Source organism: Sus scrofa, chromosome 2 (assembly GCF_054392235.1).
Source record: "Sus scrofa isolate SSC_HxYL_T2T_F1_AM1 chromosome 2, Sscrofa_HxYL_maternal_Yorkshire_Landrace_v2.0, whole genome shotgun sequence".
NCBI classification, from domain to species: domain Eukaryota; kingdom Metazoa; phylum Chordata; class Mammalia; order Artiodactyla; family Suidae; genus Sus; species Sus scrofa.
In genome coordinates this window covers 89,309,656-89,331,657 of record NC_139384.1, presented here as the reverse complement: position 1 = coordinate 89,331,657, position 22,002 = coordinate 89,309,656, and the positions used below count along the sequence as shown (strand labels likewise).

Sequence of the window (22,002 nt, the reverse complement as noted above, 5' to 3'; positions counted from 1 at the left end):
AACTCTACCCAGTTTCCGTTTCTGGCTGCCAGAGCTCCCCTCCTATTGATAAAGGTCAGTGCTGTTTATATTTTCAATGGATATATTCTGACTCAACCAGAATGCAGTTCTTTCAGGTAGAGACTGGTCTCACATACATTTCTATATTCTCCAAACTTCCTTGGAAATACAAAGTCGCTGTGTAGAGTAGTAGAAAGAGTGGTCTTGAGTATTGTATGGGACCTCATGAATCTTGAAGTCTTCATGAATCTTTGCTTTCTTAGTCTCAAAATGATGGGGCTGATGTGTCCACAGACCAGTAGATTATTTAGAATTGAGCAAGATTACATGGGAAGGCTTGGTGTCTGGTTGTTTTTATTTTTATTTATTTATTTATTGTCTTTTTTTGCCAATTTTTGGGGCCGCTCTCATGCCATATGGAGGTTCCCAGGCTAGGGATCCAATCGGAGCCATAGCCGCCGGCCTACACCAGAGCCACAGCAGTGCGGGGATCCAAGCCACATCTGCAACCTATACCACAGCTCACGGCAACGCTGGATCCCTGACCCACTGAGCAAGGCCAGGGATCAAACCCTCAACCTCATGGTTCCTAGTTGGATTCGTCAACTACTGAACCACAACGGGAACTCCCCCCAGTCGTTTTTAAAGAAAATGTTTATGGGTTAGATTTAGAAAAGTGTTAATGGAAAACAGAGACTAACTTAGAACACACACAACTCCATCACCTCTGCAACAATCATGTTTTGGTGCGTTTTCTTCTAATTATTTTTCTTTTCTTGAAAGATGGGTTAAGCAGGTCATACTCAGCTTGGCTGATCTTGAAAACTTGGTGAATTTTTACTCTTTAAAAAATTACTATGGAATTCCCCGGTGGCTCAGCGGATTAAGGGTCTGGCATTGTCACTGCTGTAGCACAGGTTTGATCCCTGGCCTAGGAACTTCTGCATGCCATGGGTGAGGCCAAAAAAGTTTTTTTAACTTCTAATTACAGTGAATTTCTTTTTTTCTCAACCAACAGGAGGATGAAATTTTGAACAGATCACCAAGAAACAGAAAGCCACGAAGAGAGTGAAACAATCTTAAGAACTTGATCTGTGATTTCCTCTCCCTCCCCTCCCCCTGCAAGTGTGGGTCCTAGGAGAGGACCTGACACACCTTAGGTTGAAACTCAGAAAACCTCCAGACGTCACCATCAACAGGTTCCAGTTGAACACTAGCCCGTGTAATTTTAAACACCTAGCAGTACATAATTGCAGTTGTGACATAAAGGACCCTGTTTCTGTAGAAAGAGCATTTAACATAATGGTTGTGAAATGTAACTTGAGGCAACTAACTTGTACTTTTTTTTTTTAAAACATCTTTGTTTTTTTAAATAGAGTGATAGAACTTTGCCAGTCTTTAAAAATGTTGGCTTAATTTAATATATTAATATGTCCATGCAGAAATAACACCAACCTTTAAAAATGCTAGGGAGATGAATTTGAAATTTTTATAACTGATTTTGTTTTTTAAGTGTGGTATTACAAAACATGCAAGTGTCTCTGTCCCTTGAAATTGATAATCATGTTTAAAGTTCAGTCATTTGTGGTTATGATCTTGTTTTGCTTGCTTCCATTACTCAATTCCTCCTAAGGAAATTGAGGAGAGGGATTGGATGGAAGCCCAAATTTATATAAAGGTTCTGTTTAAGTTGTATTAAAAATAGACATACAAAAAGAAAAAACTTTTCACTTGATGTTGGTTATACCATAAAAAGTGTGTGTTCTTTTGCCCTTGGAACAATTCAGTTCCCAGACAGCTTTGCAGTTAGCGGAGGAGGTGGCATAATGTGGCACTCAGGCATTCATACTTCATATACCAAGAGTGTCTGGGTTCCAGCCTTCTCGAGCAGGTGGTTTTTTCAGGAACGCTCCCAGGGCATGTGAGCTCCAGAATAGATGCAGATGTTTTCATCACATCTTCCACTGTGTTGACACTGTTTTACCTTCCTAGTTTCCCCAAATTCCCAGCTTTCTCCTCTGCTATGCATTGTCTTCACTGTGCAGCTTGCAGTCTGTTGCTGAAAAATGATTATAAGCTCTGCATAGTGTTAAGCTTTATTGTAATTAAGTGTATGTTTCTTCTTCCTTTGTTAAGCAGACCCACACCTTTCCAGGGTCAAAAAGTACAGGATAGAATACCATCTTCCATTTTTACCATTTCTTTCACTCTGTGTAAAGACTTTAGAAGTCTAATCCAGAGGTGAACCAATTCAGAATTGACTAATTGAACACAGGCTAAAAGTATTTATGGGAGGAGTGACTTATAGCATGAGTTTTCCGATTTTTGTAGCTGCTGATAAACCCTTTAAATCTTTATTTGCAGTTTGTGTAACAGTTGTGTCTTCAATTACAAGATAAAGCAGTCAGTCCTATTCCAAAAAAGAAAATTTTTTTCCAAAGTATGTGGCTTGTAGAATTTTTAAGAAATGATCTTAAGTTTGTTTTTTTCATGTGGAATGCAGATGGGTGCTATCATAGCATAGCCTCTCTCCCATCACGATAGTGTAATAATATCATTATTACACCACACTGAAATGTATTCAGAATTAGATTTTTTTTTTTAGCTTTATTCTTCAGAGGTGTTTCAAATGTACCGAAGATACTGTTCCTTGCACTGAATATATAAACACTCCAGAGTGTTTATATTGGGGAAATATTGGGGAGGAAGTATATTCGTAAAAGATGAAGGCTGTATCTGTTTATTTTGTTTATCTTCAATTTTTTACTGGTTCACTTAAATTCTTATGAGGGTGGGATGCATTTTTCTTGCTGTTCAGTGCTTTATCCTTTTCATCTGTTGTTCTGTGGTCACAGTGACCTTAGCTATGTAGCAGACTTTCCCAAGTGTATTGAGTGCAAATAAACATTTCCTTAGCAGGACCTGAAAATATGTCTGCAGGTTTCTCCTTGAAGCAAGTGTGTGGGATCATTGCATTTCTAGAAGCCTTCTTCACTCTCCATTGATACTGTATTTCATGCCTTCCTTAAAGTTTCTTCTGCTGAGCTATCAAATAACAAGTATAAATCAATAGAGTGTTCATTTGCCTTTCAGGGTAATTTAGCAACACTTGTTCGGAAAAAAAAGAAAACCAAAACAAAGTCTTTTCTTGATTCTCCTTTTCACTCTTTGTTGAAGGTGCAGCCTCCTGACACATTAGAGAATGACCAGCAGCCATGTACGGCCCTTTAAAAGGCACTTACGTTATGATTTTATATGCTGGTTGTTTATAGCATTGTTGTAAAATGCCCAGCCCAACAGATATGCTCCTCAGTTTCTCTTATCCATAAAATAATCTCCATTTTTCTCAAATTGTCACGTTACTAAATGGTATTACATTAAAGTCCTGTGTTAAAGCATCTGCTTTTGACTCAACTTCTTCATAGTAATCTTCAGTTTGTGTGTTTTACTGTTTCAATAGTGGGTTAATTTTCCTTTAATTGGCCACTTCACAAGAGTTTACTAATGTGCAGGAACTATTATGGACCATGAAATAATTACTTCATCTCATCATGTGGATTTGATCCAGTCTAACTGAAAGTAGCCTTTGCCTCCTTTTTCTGCTGGGTTGGGGGTTCAGCAGTTTCAGTTGTATAGCAACTCATAAAGGGAGGGATCATTTGTACATAATAGTCTTGGAGATTGATGAGAACCATTGAACTTTTTAATTTTTTTTATTAGAAAATAAATCTTTGTTCAGAATCGGACTCTTTCAGGATTTCCCACTGTGGCTCAGCAGTAATGAATCTGACTAGTATCCTTGAGAACCATGCAGGTAGAGAGAGAGAGAGAATTGGATTCTTTCAAATACTCTTACATATTTCAGTTTGTTTTTTTAATGGTCGCACCGAGGATAGATGGATGTTCCTGGACCAGGGGCTGAATCTTAAGTCATAGCCACAGCTGCAGCAGCACCAGATCCTTTAACCCCCTGCTGGGTCAGGGATTGAACCCTTGTCTCCTCATCAACCCAAGCTGCTGCAGTCAGATTCTAGACCCACTGCACCACAGTGAAACTCCCTTCAGTGATTTTTTTTTTTTTTTTTTTTGTCTTTTGTCTCTCTTTTTTGTTGTTGTTGTTGCTATTTCTTGGGCCGCTCCCGCGGCATATGGAGGTTCCCAGGCTAGGGGCTGAATCGGAGCCATAGCCACCGGCCTACACCAGAGCCACAGCAACGCGGGATCTGAGCCGAGTCTGCAACCTACACCACAGCTCACGGCAACGCCGGATCGTTAACCCACTGAGCAAGGGCAGGGACCGAACCCGCAATCTCATGGTTCCTAGTCAGATTCGTTAACCACTGCGCCACGATGGGAACTCCTTCAGTGATATTTTTGAAAGACCACAACTGTATTTATGCAATATTAGGCTTTTGAAGTGCTTACTAAAGTACTGGAAATGTAATGCTCCTAGTTACTATTATCTTTGCTATTAGAAAAGAAATTATTTCCGGTGTAGAATTTGAAGAATGTTAAGAGCAGGACCATGTTATGGCATTCATGAGCCCTAGGCAATTTTGCCTTTCTGGGCCACTTAAATTTTTTTCTGCGTTTGTATAAAAACAAATACTATTTGAATGAGGACTCAATTTTTTTTTTCTGATTTTAAAATAAAACGTTTTCACTGGCCTAGTAAAAAGTGTAACATGTTTGAGCTATTATTGACGTTTCTCATTTTGGCACCTCCTATTTAACTTTTTAGCAATCAGGGTGCCAATACCTGTTTCTAGTTAACTTGGCCCAACACCACAGACTATCTGTTTCATTGCTCCTGTTTTTTCCCTACAGTCTCCCATTCTCTTTACGTACTGGTTATAATACTAGAGTGCAGTTGTCTTTAGTTGGATTTTGTTGAGTGACTCTGTTTTACCTAACAAGCTTTAAAACTTTTTAAAATCTTTAAAATATATTTTTTAAAGAGTTTGCAGGCTAGGCTCCCTGATTGGGTGGGTGTATGTGTGTTTACTTAAGGATCATCCTTTGCAGTTCTATTCTCCCCCCACCACCACCACCACCCCGCAAAGAAAGAGCTAGACTCCTTTCTCTCTTCATATCTACTAGGGATTTTTTTTTTTAAAGTGGTAGTTGAACTTGTGAAATCTGTTAAGACATATAAAGGGAGATGATAGTCTCGATGATTCAGAATAGTGCAAGAGGAAACAAACCTTTTCAGCTCACTCGTGTACGATTCTGACCAATTGTGAGGCTGAATGTAATGAGTGAGGGAAGAAAACCAGCTGGAAAAAGCATGGCTTACTTGAGAGCTCATCAAAGCCGAATTTAAAGAGGCTGAAGGAGTGCCAGGCGGGCGTCTGGGTTTAGCCAGTTAGGCCTGCCCCTCCTTCCTCTGCGGACCCGGAAGGGCCTCCCCGCATGAGGCGGTGTTAGGGCCGGCTCCAGGCGGTCTCAGTTGGCTGGAACCCAGGCCCGAAGCCCGCCCAGCTGCTACCCTCTGCCTCTCACTAGAGAGTTCCTTTTAAACTCCGCACGGGAGCCCTAGCGCGCTTCTTGCGTGCTCGTGCCCGCCCCTCGGGCCGCCCACTCTTTCTTCTCTGATTGGCTGCAATCCCTGTTCATCAGCCGTGACGCCGGGGTAGCTTGCCGGGGCCCTGCCCTCTTCCGAGAGCCCTGAAAACAATTTTAAGATGGCGGCGGCGGCGGCGCGGAAAACAATGGGTTCGGGGCGGCGGGGACAGGCCGAGGCCTGAGGCGGGCAGCGAACGCCTGCCCCGGTTGGGCCGAGCGGGGCCGGAGCAAGACCCGCCGCCGCGCTCGAGCCCGCTGCACAGCTCTCGGGGTCATGGCGTGGCCATAAGGCGGCCGGGCCACGGGCGGGGAGCGGAGCCCACAGTGCCAGCCGGCCCCGAGAGGCCCGACTTGGGCCCGGCCCGTGCAGCCCGCGGCCCATGGTGCTGCCCACCTGCCCCATGGCGGAGTTTGCGCTGCCGCGGCACAGCGCGGTCATGGAGCGCCTCCGCCGGCGCATCGAGCTGTGTCGGCGCCACCACAGCACCTGCGAGGCCCGCTACGAGGCCGTGTCGCCCGAGCGTCTGGAGCTCGAACGCCAGCACACCTTCGCCCTACACCAGCGCTGCATCCAGGCCAAGGCCAAACGCGCCGGCAAGCACCGGCAGCCGCCTGCCCCGGCCCCGGCCCCGGCGCCTGCCCCGGCCCCCCGCCTCGACGTCACTGACGGTCCGGAGCACGGCCGCCCTGTCGCGGTGAGTAGGGCTCGGGGAGCCTCCCCTTCCTGGGAGACTCTGCCCCGACGCCTCCTGGGGCCCTTTGAGACTTCCCCAGTGCCCTTAATTCGTCGGGTCTGGCTCGGGGGAGGCTAATATGGCAGGGACTGAGCAGTTGTCATCTGCGGGAAATGGCACTGTGGCATTACTTTGGGAAAACACGACCCCAAGGACCTTACGTTAAGGCTCCGGCCGGGAAGGTTGGCGAACCATCGTTGAAAGGTTTTTCTTCCAGACTTGATTCCGAAATTATGAGTAGTTTACTTTTGGAACAGACTGGTATTAAAGTTGCCTTTGAGAGTGGCTTCATTTACTCTGTAAATGTCCATTGGGTCCTTGCTCTTTGCAGCGTCAGGGCTTAAATATGAGAATAAGACGAACTTTAGTTGACCAGATCAAACTGTTCTGAATGGAAAATCCGAGAATCTGGAAATCTTAGTGAAGGCATAGTACTGCTCATTGCGTGGCACAAAAGTATTCTTTGTTTAGGGAATTCCGAAGTTTGTGTATTTGTGATTCCAGCAATATTGTGGACAATTCCAGTTTTAATTATAAGCCTGTTTAAAATCTCTGACGGTGTTAAGTTTCGTCGGTAAATTATTGTTCCCTTTGGGTTCTCAGTAGATATTCGGGAAATTTGTTGGTTAGAAGTTTTCCTCCCTGAAATTGATAAAACAGGTTTTGTTGTTGTTGCTTTCTGGGTAATGTGGAGTTTAGAACAAATGTTACCAATTTAATTTGTAATGTGTATTTTTTAATTCATGCCTTTATTACCTTTCACCTGGCCTGTTGCAGTACTCCTCCCTAACTAGTCTTTAGGTGTTTAGTCTCTTAACCTTTAAATGATATGTCCCTCACAGGTCCTATGCGCTGGTTGAATTATTTTCCTTATTCTCTCCCACACTAGCCTGGGATGATGGATGTTTCATTGTGTATTGTTATCAAATCTAATAGAGTCAAATTTTCTCCTCCTCATTTTTCTTGTCTGTAAACTGAGGATGTGTTTGGTTTCTTATCCTCTAGGATTCTTACGATTCAAAAGAAATGAGTGTGCATATGAAAATATTTCATCAACTTGGAAAGGCTGCCTGCCACACTCTCCCCCGTCACCTTTTCAGAATTCTGCCATTCTTGAGGTCCAGCTCATCTTCTCTTTAAAGCCAGTTCTCATCCACCCTACCCCACAGCAGTTAGAATCTTGTCAAAACATTTAGGAAATGTATTGTCCGTGCTATTTATTTTAAACACCAAGTCACATACTGCTTTAGATCACGTCTTGTAAACCAGACTGTAAACCTTGGGATGCAGGGAGGAGTTGAAGGAAAGACTTGTAAGTTGTGGGTGATCATTGCAGTGTAAGTAAATAATGAAAGCTCTACAAATCTCAGTTTTACACACAAATAGCTGCTTTGAACACCCCCTAGAGAGTATATTAGTAGTGATTCTGTTTGTTTAAAGAGGGTGAGAGTTTAGATCCTCAATGGTATTTTTAGTCCTAAACTACTGGAGAGAAATTTGGCATGCTGTTTGAAGAGAAATTAATTCTCAGTGTGTTAGAACTTGAGTCTGGCCTGTCATCATTCCTTTGGGTTATCAGGTATGCCATGTTAGGTTGATGTCTTATCACATTAAACCTTGACCTATGGGTTTCATGAGTTTAAACTTTAGAATGGAAGTGCTCTTTCTTTTCCCTGCTAGGAAGAGGGACCCTTTTCACTTCAGTCTCCAAGTGATTCTAGGGGAGCTCTTTAGCCTTGGAGTGGGTTTTTAGGAAGGGAAGATCAGTGTCATTAAGAACACAGTGGCATTTTCCATTTTGGTGGCTCCTTCAGTTCAGAGGGGGAGAGAGTCCTTACCTGGGTAGGATTTTGGCTTGGAAGGAGCACAGCTTTGCCCAGAGAGATGGAGAGGAGAAATTACCTCTTAGTCATTGTTATTTTTGACAAGTCAGAATTTATATTTGATCTAATTAATAATCCTTACATAAGGAATATTATTGTTTTTTTCCAAATGTTCTTCAGTACTCTTAGGCAGCCTTTCATAGCAAAGTTATCATCAATGAACCATTTGTACAAATGAAATTTACTAATAGAGTTCACCCTCTGGTTATTTTTTCCCCTTCTTAGGCTCTTCCACCACACCAAAGGCCTGACCACTATGTACTTATTCTGTTAGAGGTGGATCAGAAACAGTGTTTCAGACTTTTTTTTCTACTCTAGTAGTTGGTTTTCATCATATTGTATGTGCTCGTTAGAAAGTAAAGTTTTCTAAGTTTGTATTGACTTCTTTTTTGACATAAAGAATTATTTACTAACTTTATACAAACATTCATTCTGTCATGAAAATCGTCTTCTACAAGAGTTTGAACATTTTCTTTTAGTAAAATGCTATAAAGGTTTATATTTGATGGATAAAGGCCATATGCCTTTATCCATCTTTGTCAAACTTTTACTGCTTATTCCTTAAGTAGTTATGATATTGTACTAAGAAATTTGGCAGTTGCATGCCAACCATTCATGGAAGTTGAAGTTGCCTTTCCTGCTTAGTTAGGCATGCAGAATTTCTTTCTCTCTCTCTCTCAGCTGTACATAATTTAAAACTTAAGAGTTTTGTCATTTTCACACAGACTCTCCTTCTCCCCTCTATCCCTCTCCCTAAAACTTTTGTTCTCTAAACCACTTGTGAAGACACTGCACGCAGGCACTCTATCCCAGACACCCCCGTGTATACCATCTAAAAGTTAAAGATGTGCAGAATTTTAATAATGATCTTGTAGAAAGAACTTATGTAAGAATTACATTAATAACAGGTTATTTTCAAGGAGTAGAAATTTCTGAACATTAAAGACATTGTACTGTGGAATAATTTTATAGAAAAGATGACTACCACTGTGGTTTTAGGATCCCATTTCTTCCTAGAACATTTGAGACCTTGTCCTAGCACCCTCTTTCTTTTTTGTCTTCAGTATCCCCTTTCCCACTGGATCCTTCCCTTTAGCTTGAAAGCATGAGAAAATATTCTCCTTTCTTTTGTCTTTTCTCACCCTGAAAATAGTATTCCATCATCTCCCTTCCCTTTGCCCATTCCATTGCACTTCCCACTGCACTTCCCATTTACTCGTTAGCCCATTGTAATTTGCCTTCTACCTTTCTACTTTTCCAAAGCTGTCCCCTTAAAGGACACCAAAGATGGAATTGCCAAATTCAGTGGCTTCTTAGTCATTCTTCTTGACTTCCTCCTTCTTAAGACTCTTCTCAAAAAAAAAAAAAAAAAAAAAAAAAAGAAGACGCTTCTCTTAGCTTCTACTCTCTTATGATTTGCTTTCCAGCTTTCTGACTCTCTTCTCGGTCTCCTTCCTGCTTTCCCTTATTAATTCATAAAACAAATATTTGAGTGCCTACTGTGGGCCAGAGCATATTTTAGTCATTAGGGATACAGTGATGAACAAGACAAATTAAAACTCTGCTTTCCTGGAGAGGGATCAATAATTTTAAAAATCAATTTTAAGTTATAATAAATGCTAAGAAAAAATTTAAGGAGTTATGTGATACTAAGGGATTTATAGTAGCAGCTTTAGAGATGATACGTCTTAATTTGCCTGAATCACAAGAGGTTATTGATCATCTGCAGCTGAAAGTTTCAGAAAAGAACATTCTAGTTAGAAAGAACCACCAGCACAAAGTCTCTGAGGCAGGCACCTTCTGAGCTTGCATGAAGAACAGAAAAGAGGTCAGTGTGGTCAGAGCCTCAGATAGACAACTGACGTGAGAGGTGGGTAAGTAAGGATCAGATAGTGCAGTGGGAAGCGGTAGCTTGATTTTAAGCAAAAATATTACATGATCTGACATTTTTAAAGGACCATTCTGGTGTTAGATGGAGGATGTTTGGGCAAGAGTGGATGCAGTCGAAGCTTTTCAATGGTCTAGACTGGAGCTGGTAGTAATAAATAGTACAGATAGGAGGAGATGGATTCTGGAGAGCTTCTGAAGGCAGAGATGACAGAGCTTCGTGATGGGCTAGATGGATTGGATGGGGGCAAGTGGGAGAAGTTGAGGGGAATTCCAAGTTTTCTGGCCTGAGAAAATTTCTTTGCACACTTTTTTTTTTTTTCTTTTGTCCTTTTAAGGCTGCACCCAAGGCATATGGAGGTTCCCAGGCTTGGGGTCTAATCGGAGCTGCAGCTGCAGGCCTACACCACAGCCACAGCAATGCCAGATCTGAGCCTTGCCTGCAAACTACACCACAGCTCACGGCAGCACCAGATCCTTAACCCACTGAGCGAGGCCAGGGATCGAACCTGCAACCTCATGGTTCCTAGTTGGATTAGTTTCCACTGTACCATGACAGGAACTCCCTCTTTGCACATTTTTAAAATATTAATGTTCCTCAGCCAATTACATGCTCTACTTTTTTTTTTTTTTTTTTTTTTTGTCTTTTTGTCTTTTGTTGTTGTTGCTATTTCTTGGGCCGCTCCCGCGGCATATGGAGGTTCCCAGGCTAGGGGTTGAATCGGAGCTGTAGCCATCGGCCTACGCCAGAGCCACAGCAACACGGGATCTGAGCCGCGTCTGCAACCTACACCACAGCTCACGGCAACGCCAGATCATCAACCCACTGAGCAAGGGCAGGGACCGAACCTGCAACCTCATGGTTCCTAGTTGGATTCGTTAACCACTGTGCCACGACGGGAACTCCACATGCTCAACTTTTTTCACTCGATTTTTATTTCCTGGATTAATGTCATTGATTCTTTCATGGCTTCATCTATTGCCTGTAACAGTGAGATTCTCCAGATCTCCATATTCTCCAGATATCTCTTCCAGCTGTCTACTGGACATTTACACTTTGATTTCCCATATGTCCAAAAGCAACTCTCCCTTTTTCCTGCCAATCTTATATTCCTTCAGAGTATTTTCCCTAGTCCAGTGATCCAAAGTAGAAGCTTAGGAATTATCCACTCATTGCCTTCCATCTTTAAATTGGTCATTTGTTCAACCAACTTTGAGCTGCTGGGAGCCAGGAATTGTGGTGGTGCCAATAGGTGCAGCCTGTTGGGGAGTAAATGGTAAACAGGTCACTGCAAAGCCCTATTGAGGGGTGCAAAGCTTGTCCGAATATTGGGAAAGGGATGTCCCTTGGGTGAAGTTTGAAAAGCCTTGAAGACTTGACTTTTTTTGGCCACACACATGGCATGTGGATGTTCCTGGGCCAGGGATCAAACCCACACCACAGTACAACCCAAGCCACTGCAGTGACAATGCTGGATCCTTAAACTGCTGCACCGCAAGAGAACTCCAAGACTTTACATTTTAAATGAGCCTTCATATATTTCGCCAGATGTTTTCCCAAAAAGTGTTCCATGGGAGTTCCCATCGTGGCTCAGCAAAAACGAATCTGACTAGTATCCATGAGGACACAGGTTTGATCCCTGGCCTTGTCCGGTGGGTTAAGGATCTGGCATTGCTGTGAGCTGAGGGGTAGGTCACAGACGTGGCTCAGATCTGTCATTGCTTTGGCTGTGGAGTAGGCAAGTGGCTATAGCTCGGATTCAACCCCAAACCTGGGGACCTCCATATGCCGCAGGTGCGGCCCTAAAAAGACAAAAAAAAAAAAGTTTTCCATGAAACACTTATTTCATGGGCTATTAAAAGAGTTATAGAGTGACACTGGGACAAAAAAATTTAAACGGTTTTCTTCATTTAGGATATTTCCGAACATTTATGCATGCGGACTTGAGCTCTTTCACGGGGCATCAAATGGGACTTTGGTCCCTTTGGGAAACTAAACAAAAGCACGAAATTATTACAGTGAGTAATTCTTTTAATTTGGGGCTTAATGTGCCAGAGGCAGGAAGATAAAACTGGAAAGGTAGGAGTAGTATCACAAAAACTTTATATTTGATACTGGGTGATTGGATTAAATAATTTTGAAACATTGTGAACCCCCTCACACATTTTTGTTGACATCTCAAATTTTCATCCTGTTTTTAATCTTACCAGAAATTGTAATGCATTTATTGTGTTGATCAATTTTATCTAAATTACCATAACAATTTGTTGAGTGAAATATATGAAATAAGAAATTAGTGCAACACAGAGCCTAATAAGTGCTAAATATGTTTAATATGAATCAACTATTTTAAAAAGAGAAAAGAGAAAGGACAAAAAATATGCTGTTTATAGTTGCGTAGGATATAACTTCCAGAGAATTATAAATATTGACATTTAAAAATAAAATGGTTATGTCACTTTTAAAAACATAGCCAGTGGAGGAGTTCCCTTATGGTGCAGCAGGTTTAAGGATTCGGCATTGTCACTGCCATGGCTCCGGTCTCTGCTGCGGCATGAGTTCGATCCCTGGCTCGAGAACTTCTGTATGCCACAGGCATGGCCAGAATAATAAGCAAAATAAAATGTAGCTAGAGGAATCTGAATACCTTAGTGATACACTTTCATCAACCATTTAAAGAATGCTTTTCTTTTAGCAAAAATTTTAAGTCATTCCTTTTTCTTTTGGAACTTGCATTTCTTCTACACTTGTCCCACATACTTTTATTCTGACATAATGAATCCTTAAAGGTATTTGATCACTCTAGCATATTTCTCTGCAACAGAAAATGGTATTAAAAACTTTTGTTTACTTTGATCATAAAGCTCTATGCTTATTTTTGCATTTTTAAAGTTGTTTTAGGGGGTTCCCTTTGTGGCTTAGCTGTAACAAACCCAGCTAGTATCTGTGAGGGTGCAGGTTCGGCCCCTGGCCTCGCTCAGTGTGTTAAGGATCCTGTTTTGCTATGGCTGTGGTGTAGGCCGGCAGCTGCAGCTCCAATTCAACCACTTGCCTGGGAACATCCATATGCCGTGGGTGCAGCTCAAAAAACAAACAAAGGTGTTTTATAAAGAAGAATGTATGTAGCGTTTATAAGGTTCTGTGTGTTATATATATTTATCTCATTAAGTTGAGTTAGGCATTCCCACTGTGGTGCAGTGGGTTAAGAGTCTGACTCCTGCAGTTCCGGTTGCGTCAGAGGTGTGGCACAGTGGGTTAAAGGAGCCAGCGTTGCCACAGCTGCGAGCTCAGATTCTATCCCTGGCCCAGGAACTTAAATATCCCTCAGGTGCAGCCATTAAAAAAAAAAAAAAAGTTGAGTTATAGCAAATAGAACAAACAAAAAATACATTATAAATTTTTATAAATACCGAGTTCCTGTCATGGCTCTGTGGTATCGAACCCGACTACTATCCATGAGGATTGGGGTTTGATCCCTGGCCTCGCACAGTGGGTTTAGGATCTGGCATTGCCGTGAGCTGTGGTGTAGTTTGCAGACTCACCTCCCATCTGGTGTTGTGACTGTGGTGTAGGCTCATAGCTACAACTCTGATTTGACCCCTAGCCTAGGATCTTCCATGTGCCTTGGGTGCAGCCCCCCAAAAAAAGGACAGATTTTTTTTATATAAATAATTGCTTAACAAAAAAATACAAGTTTATTAGAAATGCTTCCCTATTCCTGTTTTCTTATTTTTATAAATATAAGTTCTAGAAATCCTTGTTCACTAAAGGAGGAAATTTAATTATAACATTATTTTTCAGGAGTTCCCTTGTGACTCACCTGGTAAAGGATCTGTTGTTGTCGCTGCAGTGCCTCTAGTTATTGCAGTGGGGGTTCAATCCCAGGCCCAGGAACTTTCATGTGTTAACAGGTGCAGCCAAAAAAAAAAGTTTTTAATTTTTTGAAATTAGAGTTATGTGCCAAAAATCACAGTGCTATGTATCATCAAAAATTAAGTTACTATGAGCTGACAGCTTGGTTAGGTATACTTTCAATTTTAATGAAAGCAGAGAATTAGAAACCATCTGACTTATAAAAGGATAACCTAGTCATCAGTCACTCACTTTCTCAGTTACTGAGAAATGTAACAAAAGGGCTTTATATACCTGATCTTATCAATTGATTGTTGATTATACCTGTTATTCTTTCACTTAAGAAGGACATTATTTGGAGTTCCTGCAGTGGCACAGTGGTTAAAGAATCTGACCAGGAACCATGAAGTTGCAGGTTCGATCCTGGCCTTGCTCAGTGGGTTAAGGTGTTGCCGTGAGCTGTGGTGTAGGTCGGCTTGGACCCCAAGTTGCCGTGGCTCTGGCATAGGCCGGCGGCTACAGCTCTGATTGGCCCCCTAGCCTGGGAACCTCCATATGCCGCGGGAGCAGCCCTAGAAGAGGCAAAAAAAGACAAAAAAAAAAAGAAGGACATTATTTAACCTTATATACTCAAATTTGGTTGGGAAAATCAAAATATTCTTCATTTTAGTGTACCTTTGCCAGTAGTGTTTTTGGGAAAATACTTTTATCTGTTTTACATATATTTTCATCAAAACCTTAAGCTGTAACTATAGCTTGTTTAGTATATAAAAAATTTCTGCCAGGTAACCGAATTGGCAAAATCAGTCTTCATTGTCAAATTAATCAGCTTTATGTCAGAAAAAGTTTGACTTCATTTTTCAAGTACACATAATAATATACATTGCCGTAACTGCCATCTCACTTCTGAATTCTTGTCACGAGTTTTGTTGCCTGCATCAAACACGGCATATATCTTACTCATATTAAGCATTCTTTTTTTTTTTTTTTTCTTTAAGCATTCTTTTTAAGAACTATACATTGTTTGGTCAGGTGAGGATGGAAGAATGATATCTTTGAAAAATATCATCACTCCTGTTGTCCACTCTATGGTGTTCTGAATTCAAAGCATCCCAACTCACAGGTCAAACTTTGACTATTTATTTATTTTTTGTCTTTTTGTCTTTTCTAGGGCCGATTCTGCGGCATATGGAGGTTCCCAGGCTAGGGGTTGAATCAGAGCTGCAGCCACTGGCCTACGCCAGAGCCATAGCAACATGGGATCCGAGCCACGCCTGTGACCTACACCACAGCTCACGGCAGTGCCAGATCCTTAACCCACTGAGCAAGGCCAGGGATCAAACCCGCAACCTCATGGGTCCTAGTTGGATTCGTTAACCACTGAGCCACGATGGGAACTCCCCAACTTTGGCAATTTAAATGCTCGAGGCCCTTAAATTAGTGAAGAACTATGTGCCTAGCAGAGCAGCAGAAGAAACCATGGTACACAATAAACGTTTGGAGCAGCTTCAGTGTTTCTAGGCCTGGTGGAGCAGCATGTCATTGGGATGGTATCTGACATCATGGGAATAAAGCCTATGTGCGGCATTCCAAGATCCCTAAAATACTTTGAATACAGTTCTTTGAAAATGGCCTAATTTCTCTTGTGTCTTCATATGTATGTCCTTCCCTCATTTCATAATGTTTGACACCTGCTCACCATTCAGAACTTTTTCATGTGTCATCTCCTGTAGGACCTCTTCCTTAAGTCCCTCCTCTGGTCAGGCTATGTACTTAACCTCTGTCAGAACAACAACACTGAGCTTTAATAAGTGTGTTTCCTGCTGTCTGTTAGACTGTGAGCAACCTGAGAGCAAGACCAATAGTCTAGCACCATATCTGCCACATATTTACTTGTCAGAGAGCATCTGTTGAATATATGTTAATGATATTGTGGAAGGAGCTCTGAATTGGGAGTCCGAAGCTGTAGGCTTTTAGACTGGAATTATCTCAGAGGTGAAGTTGGCAGAGGTAAGATTTGTACTGCCATGATCATGATAGCCAAGAGGTGGAAGCAATCTAAATTTCCATTAGCAGATAAATGGAAGAAGAAAATGTGGTATACACATACAGTGGAATCTTATTCGGCCTTATAAAGGAAGCAAAGCTTGTCATGTGGAAACATGGATGAACCTTGAGGACATTCTGCTGAAAGAAATTATCCAATTGCAAAAAGACAGCTGCATGGTTCCATACTTATCTAATATATCTAAAATAGTCAAACTCTTAGAAACACAAAGTAGAATGGTAGTTGCCAGGGACTGAGGGAAGGCGGGAGTGGGAATTCTTTACTGGATATAGAGTTTCAGTTTTGCGAGCTGAAAAGTTTTAGAGACTTTATAGTGTGCATATAGTTAATACCACTATACTGTACACATAAAAAATATGCTAAGTGTTAAAATATGGGTTTTTTACCTTTTTTTTTTTTTTTTTTTGTCTTTTTGCCTTTTCTTGAGCCACTTCCCCGGCATATGGAGGTTCCCAGGCTAGGGGTAGAATCGGAGCTGTAGCCACCGGCCTACGCCAGAGCCACAGCAACGTGGGATCCAAGCCACGTCTGTGACCTACACCACAGCTCATGGCAACACCGGATCCTTGACCCACTGAGCAAGGCCAGGGATCGAACCCACAACCTCATGGTTCCTAGTCAGATTCATTAACCACTGCGCCACGACGGGAACTCCACCACAATTTTTTTTTATTAAAATTTTTTTTTCTTTTTTGCCTGCATCTGTGACGGGTCAGGGATCGAATCCAAGCCCCAGCTGCAGCAGCACTAGATCCTTAACTCAGGCCAGGGATCAAACCTGCACTGCTGCAGGGACAATGCTGGATCCTTCACCTGCTGTGCCTCAGAGGGAACTCCTACCACAATTGAAAAATAATAATTACAAGATTAAGAAAAAAAAAACTTACAGAGTTCCCGTTGTGGTGCAGCGGAAACAAATCCGACTAGGAACCATGAGGTTTCAGGTTCAATCCCTAGCCTCGTTCAGCGGGTTAAGCATCCGGCATTGCCGTGAACTGTGGTGTAGGTCATGGACTCAGCTCAGATCCTTCGTTGCTGTGGCTATGACATGGGCCAGCAGCTACAGCTCCAATTAGACCCCTAGCCTAGGAACCTCCATGTGCCGTGGGTGCAGCCCTAAAAAGCAAATAATGATAGTAATAATAATAATAATAATTATAAGACTAAGATTTTCCAAACCATATGCTCTGAAATTTTTCTAACAATTACAAGGACTGGGTTTTGGTTTTTTGTTTTTTTTTGTCTTTTTGCGATTTATTGGGCTGCTCCCACGGTATATGGAGTTTCCCAGGCTAGGGGTCGAATCAGAGTTGTAGCTGCCGGCCTATGCCAGAGCCACAGCAATGCTGGATCCAAGCCGCGTCTGCAACCTACACCACAGCTCACGGCAATGCCGGATCGTTAACCCACTGAGCAAGGGCAGGGACTGAACCCGCAACCTCATGGTTCCTAGTCAGATCGTTAACCACTGCGCCACGATGGGAACTCCTGGATTTTTGTTCTTGTTTTTGTTTTTTGCTTTTCAGGGCCACAGGTACGGCATATGGAAGTCCCCAGGCTAGGGGTGGAATTGGAGTTGCAGCTGCAGCTGCTGGCCACAGCCACAGCCATGCTGGATCCAAGCCGAGTCTGTGACCTTCACCACAGGTCATGGCAACGCCGGACCCTTAACCCACTAAGCAAGGCCAGGGATCGAACCTACATTTTCATGGATTCTAGTCGGGTTCATTTCTGCTGAGCCACAAGGGGAGCTCCCCATAAGGGCTTCTTAGGTATAGTGATGATAATTAGAAAGACTGGAGTCATTTTAAAGTCAAATCAGAGAAAGATGTGCGATAGATGCTATGGTTTTCTGCCTAAATATAAAACAAGGAAAAATTTTATATGCATGTGTCTCTGTTCCTGCATTGTTATTACCATATAGTTTTTAATAAAAGTACATTAATCTAAACAAAAACAAAGAGACAGTAAGCACTATGTCTCGGTGAAGGAGGATGCTGCTTATAGACACAAGGAAGACAGTTCAATGTTTGCATGCAGCCAAGGCAAGATAAAGCTAGTTATGGGCCAGGAGTCAAAAAACCCAAATGCAATGACAATTTTGGCTTAAACTAATTGTGTGACTTGAGGCATAAAACTTACTCTCTGCTCCAACCTTCTTGTCTTTAAAAGATATTAAGGGAAAAAAAGTTTCTAGGAGACCGAAGATCGTAAACTAAGTAGAATAATTTTACCCCAAGCTGGGAACCCAGTCTAGCATAGTCTAGGCTCTGAAGGATGGATGTAGGTGATTCAGGGGAGGAAAAATAAGGTGGTTCTTTTGAAACCAGAAGACCACAGGAGTTCCCATTGCAGGTCAGTGGTAACAAACCCAGCTAGTAACCATGAGGACGTGGGTTTGATACCTTGCCTTGCCCAGTGGGTTAAGGATCTGATGTTGCATTTGAACTGAGGTATAGCTCGCAGATGTGGCTTGGATCTGGTGTTAATGTGGCTGTGGCTGTGGCCGGCAGCTACAGCTCTGATTTGAACCCTAGCCTGGGAACTTCCATATGCCATAAGTGCAGCCCTAAAAGACCAAAAAAAAAAAAAAAGAGAGAGAGAGAGACCATAAATCATTTCCTTTTACTGGGAAAGCCAAGTCACCAAGGGCTGCTGATTGGCTAATGGTATCAGAACCTTTCCATTGAGGAAGCCATGGGCTGGCTAGAGGTGGTCTACTGTGTCATGGGACACCTGTCTTGTGATTTTTTCCCTTCAGCTGCTTCTGTTACTTATATGTGATATGCCTGTTTTGAGATCATGGCATCCAATCAGGTCTGCTTTGATATAAGTAGCCTATCTGGTCAGGTCACAAGAAAATTTTAAAAGGCCCGAACCCTTTAAATATATTGTCGTTTAGTCCTCACATTAGTCTGATATGGTAGATATTATGTCCAGTTGTACATGTAAGGAAACTAAGACTCATAGGTTAACTTTCCAAGATTGCCAGCTCAGTGGTAGAACCAGATATACAAACTCAAGTCCAATACCAAAGCTCTTTATTTTTCCACTGTGCCATTTATCTTCTGCAGATAAGATCATACATGAAAAAGGATTTCATAAAAAGCAGAAGTCTTTTAGAAACATATTACTAGTTAATATGTTATTTAGAACAGTGATTTTTCAGTCAAAAACATTCTGCGGTAGAGGGGCATATATATCAGAATCATGGTGGTCCCCACTTATTTGTGGTTTTGCTTTCCAGTGTTTCAGTTACCTAAAGGGAACCATTGAACTATTGTCTGAAAATATTTAGTGAAAAATTCTAGCAATAATTCATAAGGGGTGTGTGTGTGTGTGTTTGGCTGCACCGATGCACATAAAAATTCCCAGGCCAAGGATCAAACCTACGCCACAGCAGCACCCTGAGCCACTGCAGTGACAACACTGGATCCTTGGCCCACTGCACCGTAAATTAAAACTCCTGCAAGTTTTAAATTGTCTGCCATTCTGAGTAGCATGATAAAATCTTGTGCTGTCCTGCTCTGCCCCGCTGGGAACATGAATCATCCCTTTGTCCAGCATATCTACACTGTATACCCTACATGCCCTTTAGTTACTTAGTAGCCATCTGGGTTATCAGCTGTCAGTGATATTTAAGTGCATGTGTTCATCTGACCCTTATTACTTAAATAAAAAAGTGCAAGGGTAATGATGCTGGAAATTCAGAGATGCCAAAGAGAAGGTATACAGTGCTTCCTTTAAGTGAAAAGGATATATCGAGTTTAGTACTATCTGCGGTTTTAGGCATCCACTGGGATGGAACTCAATGGATAAGTGGGGACTACTGTACTTGGGGCGCTTTTTTTTTTTTTTTTTTTTGGCCACACCTGTGGCATGAGGAAGTTCCCGGGCCAGGGATCCAACTCTCGCCACAGCAGTGACCTGAGCCACAGCAGTGACAATGCCAGACCCTTAAGACACTGAGCCACCAGGGAACTCCTTGGAGGCACTTTTTAACTCTATATCTTCTTACCTTTTGATGCCTTCCCTCTTCCATTTCTCCCCTGACTTATTTTATTTTATTATTATTATTTTTTTGTCTTTTTAAGGCTTTACCCTTGGCATATGGAGGTTCCCAGGCTAGGGGTCAAATCTGAGCTGTAGCCACTCGCCTATACCACAGCCACAGCAATGCTGGATCCAAGCTGTGTCTGTGACTACACCACAGCTCACGGCAGCGCTGGATCCTTAACCCACTTAGTGAGGCCAGGGATCAAACCTGCATTCTCATGGATATTAGTCAGATTCGTTTCCACTGAGCCATGACGAGAACTCTTCTCCCCTAACTTTTATCCCTTATCATGGCTTAAATGAGTTGCTTTTATTGATGAGAATATGTCATATTCTGTTGTTGTTTGGGGTAGGTTAAATGTTTGGTCTCAATTCTTCATTCTCTGGTCATATAAATCTACACTCTTGCCATAGCTTCAGAGCAGGTAGTGTATACTTCTCCATTCCTTGATTTGGAGCTTGGACATAAAACTTGCTTTGGCCAAAGAGATGTTAATGAGAGAGATAAGAGGATATATTGTATTTATGAAACAGTAATTTTTTTTTTTTGGTCTTTTTGCCTTTTCTAGGGCCTCTCCCACAGCATATGTAGGTTCCCAGGCTAGGGGTCGAATCAGAGCTGTAGCCACCGGCCTACGCCAGAGACACAGCAACGTGGGATCTGAGCCACATCTGCAACCTACACCACAGCTCACAGCAACGCCGGATCCTTAACCCACTGAGCAAGGCCAGGGACCAAACCCACAACCTCGTGGTTCCCAGTCGGATTCGTTAACCACTGCGCCACGACAGGAACTCCATGAAACAGTGATGTTTTTTAAATTCAGAAAACAAAATCTTGGAAATATTTAAAAATATGAACTATGTGTGTGAACTATACATATGGAATATGAGTAATTTCCCCAAAAAAGTAAAGGGAAAAAAAAAAAGAGAGAGAGAGACAAAGGCAAAAATAGAAAAGAAAATTAGAGGACCAGTGTAAGAGGTTGAACATCTGAATAATAGAAGTTACTCGAAGAAAGAAGTTATTTAAAAAGTAATATGGAAACTTAAGGGCATGAGTTGCCAGATTAAAAGGTCACACTATGTGCCTAGCACTGGGGAAGAAAATGGACCCACATCAGTCATAAAATCTCTGAACATTGGGTTTAAAGAAAAAAATAGGCCTCCAGCATGGGGAGGGTACTAGGTCACGTATCAAGAATCAGAATATCCTCAGACTTCATGGCAGAAACATAGGAATCAAGAAGACAGTAGTACAATGCTGAAATTCTGAAGGAAAATGATTACCAACCTAGAATTCTATATGTAGCCAAAGTATACACAGGAATGAGTATAAAGTCATTTTCAGAAGCTAAAGATTTAAAAATTTTTACCTGTCACATACCCTTTCTCAAGAAGCTACTGCAAGGAATATACCATCAAACTTGAAAGGATTAAATCCAGAAGGAGTAAGACATGAGATACAGAAAACAGGAGACCCAGCGGGAAAAAAAATGATAAGGGTTCACTTGGAGGAGGATGAAAAGTGATGCCAGGATGACAGCTCTGCATCACATGTGGAGGGCAGCTGAGCCACACTGCAGCAGTGTTAGCCGGCACATAGACTATCATCTCTAAGATCCCCAAGTCCATCAGGTCATCCTTTTAACTGAGGATAGGATGCCCAGAAGAACTTGGCCCATTTCTCATCAGTACTTGGCTTGTCTTGAGTGTGTCTCTCCCTTCATGCCTTACTGAGGACTCTCATGGAGGTTTTAATCTTTTCCCGGAGAGCAGGAGGTAGGCCACTGGGCTTAGAAGCAGAAGTACAGAGCAGCCTACTCTCCCTGACTGGGCTTCTCCTGCATGTCCAGTGCCTGGTCAACTTGCTCTGTGTCTTGCCAGGCACCCAACTGTGGAAAGCCCTGTGTTTCCCAAGACTTACTCGTGACCTTGCTTGAAACTTCCTCAGTA

General features: G+C 42.2%; 2 protein-coding genes and 1 long non-coding RNA gene across 7 annotated transcripts in view; all 3 read left to right on the top strand.

Moving 5' to 3' along the window:
* Window positions 1-3,398, top strand: part of CANX (calnexin) — a 46,296-nt gene extending 42,898 nt beyond the window's left edge. For 4 of the 5 annotated variants that reach the window (XM_085009349.1, NM_001243210.1, XM_021079153.2 and 1 more), the window contains 1 exon segment: window positions 1,019-3,398. In XM_085009349.1, coding sequence (XP_084865475.1) covers window positions 1,019-1,072 — 54 coding nt within the window. In that variant the 3' untranslated portion in view covers window positions 1,073-3,398. 5 annotated transcript variants of the gene reach the window in all.
* A 2,271-nt stretch (window positions 3,399-5,669) lies between these two features.
* The window catches only part of MAML1 (mastermind like transcriptional coactivator 1), a 58,243-nt gene continuing 41,910 nt past the window's right edge, over window positions 5,670-22,002 (top strand). Inside the window, exon 1 of the mRNA XM_003123646.6 lies at window positions 5,670-6,260. Coding sequence (XP_003123694.2) covers window positions 5,946-6,260 — 315 coding nt within the window. The 5' untranslated portion in view covers window positions 5,670-5,945. The remainder of the gene's footprint in view (window positions 6,261-22,002) is intronic.
* Window positions 15,013-21,067, top strand: LOC146405557 (uncharacterized). Its single transcript, XR_014837983.1, has 2 exons — window positions 15,013-16,238; window positions 18,528-21,067. It is a non-coding gene; the product is annotated as an uncharacterized LOC146405557 (long non-coding RNA).